The following is a 6,868-nucleotide window of genomic DNA, read 5'->3' on the forward strand; positions in this document are numbered from 1 at the left end:
GTGTAGGGTCTGACCATCTGCTCCCCTCTGCTACGTGCATGTCCATGCCCTCCCTGTCCTGGTTTGGGAAGCGATTTTAATCTGACCTTTTACTGCAGATTTTGGATTACTTAATCCATATATGTGGGCTTTTATAGGCGTAATCATGGGTTGTGTGCATGATGGTCTGACAAGATTGGGTGCATCCTGGGTGATTTGGTCAAACATGGGGTATGGACATCTGTGAAAAATATTTTCACAGCTCATCAGACTCCTCCAATATGAATAAAGATTCTGGTTCTAAATGTGTCTGTTGTTGCATCTGTATGTTCTACAATAACCGCACACAGTCGTTAAAATGCTTTTCTCTGTCCCTCTGCCTGTGGCCCAAGCAGCTGTTCGAGAGGAGCCAGGAGCTGGGATCCCTGCATGCGGGGATTCTTTGGTATCAGCGTATGCTGGCCGAGCTGCACACAGAGCTGGAGCAGTACCGCGAAAACGCACAGATCGGACGCTCACAGCTGCAGCATTTGGACATGCTGCGCCAGCAGAGCGAGGCGGAGGTGAGTACACTGCATTCGCACGTCGCAGACAAAGACTCCCCGTATAGCCTTAATAGACTGTTGGGGAAAGTACTGTTAGTGAGCAGCACCTATGAAGGCCGGCATGGCACACAAGGGGGTGATTGGCCAGCACCATGCCTCGCTGCCTTTGTCTCTCCAGTGGTGGTGTTTACACATCGCACCAGGTACTCATTTGAGGCTGGGTCGATCTAGGGGACGCCCAGGACCGGTTCACATAATCGTCACTGGTGTTGGCCATGAACGGGAATCGAACTCGGGTCGCCGCTTTCGAAGGCTAATCGCTACACTACCGCTCCCCACACATTCACTTTCATACACATAGACACGTGCGCGTGCACACACACACACACTTATAGGCAAACACTTGCTCCAAGCGCCATCCTGAATTATTACATGTCGCGGAGGATTGCTCCACTGAACAAAATAGTGACGCGGTTCAATTTTCAAGTGCGAGTTCGCGTTTAAAGTCAATGTTATGAAATATATATTTGATGGAAGCAGGTTCGTAAGTGCAGGTGTTTGTAAGTTGAGGACTGCCTATATATACACTTATTTTTCACACAGATGTGTATATGCGCACTGGGTTTCTGAGCATCCTCTGTTTAGGGACTGTACCACATTACATTCCACCATCCCACCTCTAGTAAAAGTACCTACTACTACTAGAACATCTGCTCCCCTCTGCTACGTGCATCTCCATCCCCTCCCTATTTTTGGTTGGGAAGCAATTATAATCGGACATTTTAAAGTAGCTTTTGGGTTAATTAATCCATATATCTGGGCTTTTATAGGTGTTATCTTGGGTTGTATGGATGGTGGTCACCCATCCAAGTACCATCAAAGTTCAACCCTGCTTTTCTTCCAAGATCTTATAATATTGGGTGCATTCCGGGTCATTTGGTCATAGGTGGTGTGGTGTATGGACATCTGTGAAAAAGAGTTTCATAGCTTATCAGATTCGTTCATTTAAAATAAAGATACTGGTTCTGTATGTGTTTGTTGGATTTGTATGTTCTTTAACAACTGCACGCAGTCGTTAAAATGCTTAGCCATGTCCTTCTGCTGCCGTTTGTCCGTGGCCAATGCAGCTCATCGAAAAGAATGAGCACCTGGGATCCCTGCAGGTGGGAATTTTGGGTTACCAGCGTGTGGTGGCAGAGCTGCACGCTGAGCTGGCGCCATGCCAAGAAAACCTGCAGAGCATTCACTGTCAGCTCCAGGATCTGCAAGTGCTGCACCAGCAGAGTGAGGCGAAGGTGAGCAAGTGCTGTTAGCGAGCACCTATGAAGTCCGGCATGGCACAAACGCACATATATACAGTAATACCATTATTTACGCCCTCCCGTTGTACGTACTTTCACTATTAATGTACTCAAGTCATTGATAGCCAATCGCATGTTATGTACTGTGGTACCTTGCCATAGCGTACTTGAGATTTACGAACTTTACTATGAAGACCCAAATAGTTTACGCTGGATGGCGACAGTAAGGCACCAGATGACGCCCAAGCGTTTGCATCTCTGACTACAGTAGTCACTTTCATGTGTACATGTGTAGTGACTAACTCAGAGACAGACTTTTAGGCGCTTCTTTTATTTAACGAGCACCATTGGGATAATACAGACACCCTACGTGGGTACACACTATTACCGTTGCTTGCCTATACAAAACACTAACCATCTAACACTGACAGCACTGAACGGAGACAGCGAACACCTATCTAGCAGCGTAATATCGAGTGAAGACGGCAGCGACGATGGCGACAAGACGACAGCGACGAGACGACAACGACGATGACGAGATGGTGACGACGACTATCTTATATATACGAACAGCACGACGAGGATCCCACTTCCAGCAACAGCCACAAGGTCCCTCACAGGGGCCCTTCTTATACTCTCAGCGTGGCCTCGCTCCGCCACGGCCACGCCCCCTCTCTGGAACCTACTAGCGGGTTCCCGATGGCCCCCCCTCTGTGACCTTACCCCTAGATGTCCCCCTCTCGTGTCTATCGTGGCCTGCTGACGTGGGTACTACCATACACCGCAGTTACCCTTTTTTACCAGCAGCCAGCGCTATGCCACTACACATACTCTATCAATATTTTTTCCCCACATACCGGATTTATGGTGAATATTTTTCAAGTGTAAACTAATTTTACATGATAAACAACTAATAATACACATAGTATAATAGACAAATGTATCAATAATATGGCAGTCCTCGACTTACGAATGCATTTAGTTCCTGAGGCCCATTCATAAGTCGGAACGGTTCGTAAGTCGGAATACAATAATGTGCGATATTTAAATTCCCATATTGTCAGTGTTATAAAATGTGTTAAGGTTCAACAAAAGAGTCAAGCATTGTTAAACTCGTAAATAAGAAATCATGTACATTTGCATTAACACTAAAATTATAGTGTATCGTAAGTAATACGTAAAATGTAGTAAAAATATTTTTTATTTTCACTCACCGCTTTCAAATCACAAGCGTGCTCACCGCTACACTTCCGATCCGCACAAAGATCCACCGTGTAGCTTTAATAGGCTGTTGGGGCACGTGCTGTTAGCGATAGCCTATGAAAGCCAGCACGGCATGCGAGGGGTTGTGTGCCAGCACCACACCCAGCTGCATTTGTGTCCCGAGTGGTGATGTTTATACAGCGCGCTAGGTGCTCATTTGAGGCCGAGTTGACCAACGGGAGGCCCAGGAATGGTTCAGATAATCGTCACTGGTGTTGGCCGTGAGTTGGAATTGAACTTGGGTCGGTGGGTTTGTAGCGCAGCGCGTGAACTGCAACACTACCGCTCCCCACACAATCACTTTCACATATACGCACATGTGCGCGTGCACGAGGCTGACTCATGACATCTCGTGGAGGATCGCAGCACTGAACAAAATAGTTCTGTGGTTCAGTTTGGAAGTGCAAGTTCGCGTTTTAAAGTCAATGGTAACCAAAAATGAATACATTTCATAGAAACAGATTCGGAAGTCGGGTATCCGTAAGTCGGGTCTCCGTAAGTATGGTGTTCCTAAGTCGAGGACTGTATGTATACACTTATTTTTCACACTGATGGTTGTACAGAATGGATGCGCACTAGGTTACTGAGCATTCTCTGTTTAGGGACTGTACCACGTTACGATCCACCATCCCACCTCTAGTAGAAGTACCTACGACTACTAGACCATCTGCTCCCCTTTGCTACATGCATCTCCATCCCCTCCCTCTTTTTGGTTGGGAAGCGATCTTAATCAATTATTTTAATCCAGATTTTGGGTTAATTAATTCCTAAAAAATGTTTAACATAAAACTTTCGTGACTGCAGGAATTCATATTCTTGATTCTTTCGGTAAAGTCACGTACTTTTTTTTAATAATATAAAAAACCCACGACGTTTCGATTGCAACACAAGCGGTCTTCATCATGCTTTTATAGGTGTTATCTTGGTTTGTATTGATGGTGGTTGCCCATCCAAGCACTTGAGGTTCAACCATGCTTTTCTTCCAAGATCTGAGATGATTGGATGCATTTCGGTTTATTTGGTCAAAGGTGGTGTATGGACATCTGTGTAAAAGAGCTTCGTAGCTCATTACATTACTCAATTATAAATGAAGATCCTGGTTGTGTGTGTGTTATTATACCTGTATGTTCTGCAATAACCTCACGCAGTCGTTAAAATGCTTTCCTGTGTCCCTCTGCCGCCATTTGCCCGTGGCCCACGCAGCTCATTGACAGGAACTGGCAACTGGAATCTCTGCAGGCAGAGATTCAGTGGTATCAACGTGTAGTGGCGGAGCTGCACGCTGAGCTGGCGCCCTACCGCGACAACGAGCAGAGTGGACACTCGGAGCAGCAGCGTCTGCAGAGCGAGGTGGAGGTGAGTGTACAGCACTCGCGCATCGCACACACACACACGTATATAATTTGCGTTTAACGTAAATAATAGATTCATGCACACACGATTCAGTGTATTATGATAATGATGAGCTGGTCTAACCATCACGTTAAGCCGTCATGGTCCCCGTTTACAAATACAGATTATCTATCTATAGACAATTTCATTATTGCTGGACACAGTGATAACGATGAGAATGATTTAGCAACTTTCTGTACACCGGGGCATCTCAGAGCGCTTTACATCACATCTCATCTCAACACGTGTGAAAGGGCACCCCCAATGACAGATGTCCCTGTGGGCACAAGGTGACTCAGCACCTGGTGTGCAATTGGCATTTGTCTGCCAGTAGGGGGTGCTGATTGTTGTGTGTAATCCCAGTTGAGCTGGTAGAAGTACTGAGTTGTGTGTAGTGTCTAATGGGTCAGTATGTCCACAGCTTGTCACGGTTGAGGAGGAAGAGGACATCTCTGGCTGCTCACTGGAGCCCGGCATTCAAGAAGCCTCCCAAGACCTGCCCCCCCAGGCCTCGAACACCCTCTGAGCATCTCACAGCCCCCCACACTTCCAGCACCACCCAACCCCACCAGCACCTCCCCTTCCTTACAAGGCGTCGCGTTTTAATAATAAATATTTGTATCTAATACTATCGCCTCGTCTCAATTCTTTTGAGTGTTTGGGACACGCGAGTGGCTCACATTTATAACGCTAAGGGCTGTCTACATCCACAGTGTGGCTGTTGCGGAGCTTCTAGAAACCAAATGTGAGGCAGAGTTCTGTGTCCCTTGGGTAATGCCAGCCCTCAAAGGGGTTTGCACTGAGCTTGAGTTGGGGGCGACAAGCACAAGGTTGTGGAGGTGGTGATGGTGGTGGAAATTTAGGATGGCAAGGAGGAGATGCCCATTAATAAACTAGTTGGCCACGGTGAAGCCAGCAACCATAGTCATTCCTATGTCCCCTGATGTGAGCGGCAGTGCTGGAGGGCAGTTCCACGGTCTCAGACGGACGTGGATACTCATTACCATAATCGCACAGTTATCTTACCTTGGGCAAAGTATTTCAACCAAGAGATTCAGATAGAAATCATCTGTGTGAATAATGTCATTTCTAAAGCAATAATTACCTTCTATATTATATCCCATATAAATATATAAAATTAAGATGATGCTGAAATTGTGATGTTTGCCTAATATGTGGAACTGCCCTACATGTAGTGCCAAACACTGACGCTCTGAAAAATATTTCTGCAGCAAATCTGTAGCCCTATCCCTAACTCCAAGCCTGAATAGACTATGGAATATATGAAAACTCAATTTCCAATTCACAAATTCGGAGGCATCATCACAGCGATGCACCAACTCTACTTCTTACACAATGATCTGGCTCAACCACCTCAATCCAATATAGTTGTTGCTCTACATAAACGTCGACCATACGAAGAACATGACTCCAACCCCTGTTCGTCCCCTTGTGCTAATTCATTGCTCAAGACAATGCGTTTCCATGTAGTTCTCCCCTCTTCGGGTTTTGAGAGATCCTTCTTCCCATGATGTGTCCCCAGGTTGTGTACGTCACAGATGGCAACTCTTATCCTCGTACATGGACGGTCACGTTGCGTCCCTGGTCTCCTCCCATCACCCATCACTTGCCATCCCTCCCCCCCCACCCCAATGTAATCACTCAAAACCAACTGTGATTGACTGCAGCAGTGTTTTTAACAGACACCAGTCGTGTTACGGCTATTGGTGTTGTTATCGTTTATTGTAATAAACGCATTGCCTCCAAGAGAAGTCTCGCTCTACGTTCATACCCACAACACAGACGCAAAATACATTACAGAAGTTATGTTAAGCAGCGGCAAAGTTTGAGTGATAGCTCATCTGACACTGACTCCTCTCACAACGACCAACTTTCCGAATACTCATTCAGTAGTAAGACTCTTAAATTGACGGAGAAAGCTCTCGTCAGAATCCCCTATTTTGATCCACACAATAGGAACAGAGACATACACTCATATCACAACAGTCGAAGTGGAGGCAATGATCAGAGGTCTGAGGAAGTTGGACGAGAAAACAAGTGCTGAAAAGAAGGTTACATGAATATTCTATACCATGGGTAAAGTCGCTACCATACAAGGTTAGGAATTATTTCAAACAACTCAGCCTAACAGTGATTACGAAGTTTGGAGAATATTCAACACTGAGGGGTTTAATGCTGCCAAATTTATGACCCAGTGCGTAAACGAGGAGTGTATTACGCAGGTGATGTTGATCAATACCACGAAGGTGACAAAATGTTCAAGATTGTTTTTTTTAATCCTTGAGTCTAGAGATTACAGAAATTGTGGGTATGGTCTTGGACCCAGAGACGGCCTCCTTACACCACATACAGAATAGGGTTCACGCG

The 6,868-nt window shown here is 45.8% G+C and overlaps 1 protein-coding gene and 1 long non-coding RNA gene across 2 annotated transcripts in view; both read left to right on the forward strand.

The window, feature by feature from the left end:
• Positions 1-13, forward strand: part of LOC142924556 (uncharacterized) — a 184,450-nt gene extending 184,437 nt beyond the window's left edge. The window contains exon 7 of the mRNA XM_076066958.1: positions 7-13. Coding sequence (XP_075923073.1) covers positions 7-13 — 7 coding nt within the window. The remainder of the gene's footprint in view (positions 1-6) is intronic.
• A 128-nt stretch (positions 14-141) lies between these two features.
• LOC142924596 (uncharacterized) lies at positions 142-1,801 on the forward strand. Its single transcript, XR_012941711.1, has 2 exons — positions 142-542; positions 1,652-1,801. It is a non-coding gene; the product is annotated as an uncharacterized LOC142924596 (long non-coding RNA).
• The last annotated feature ends 5,067 nt before the right edge of the window (positions 1,802-6,868 follow it).

This window comes from Petromyzon marinus, chromosome 14 (assembly GCF_048934315.1).
Source record: "Petromyzon marinus isolate PM22_M1 ecotype Great Lakes invasive population chromosome 14, UKy_Petmar_22M1.pri1.0, whole genome shotgun sequence".
In the NCBI taxonomy this organism is placed as follows: Eukaryota; Metazoa; Chordata; class Hyperoartia; order Petromyzontiformes; family Petromyzontidae; genus Petromyzon; species Petromyzon marinus.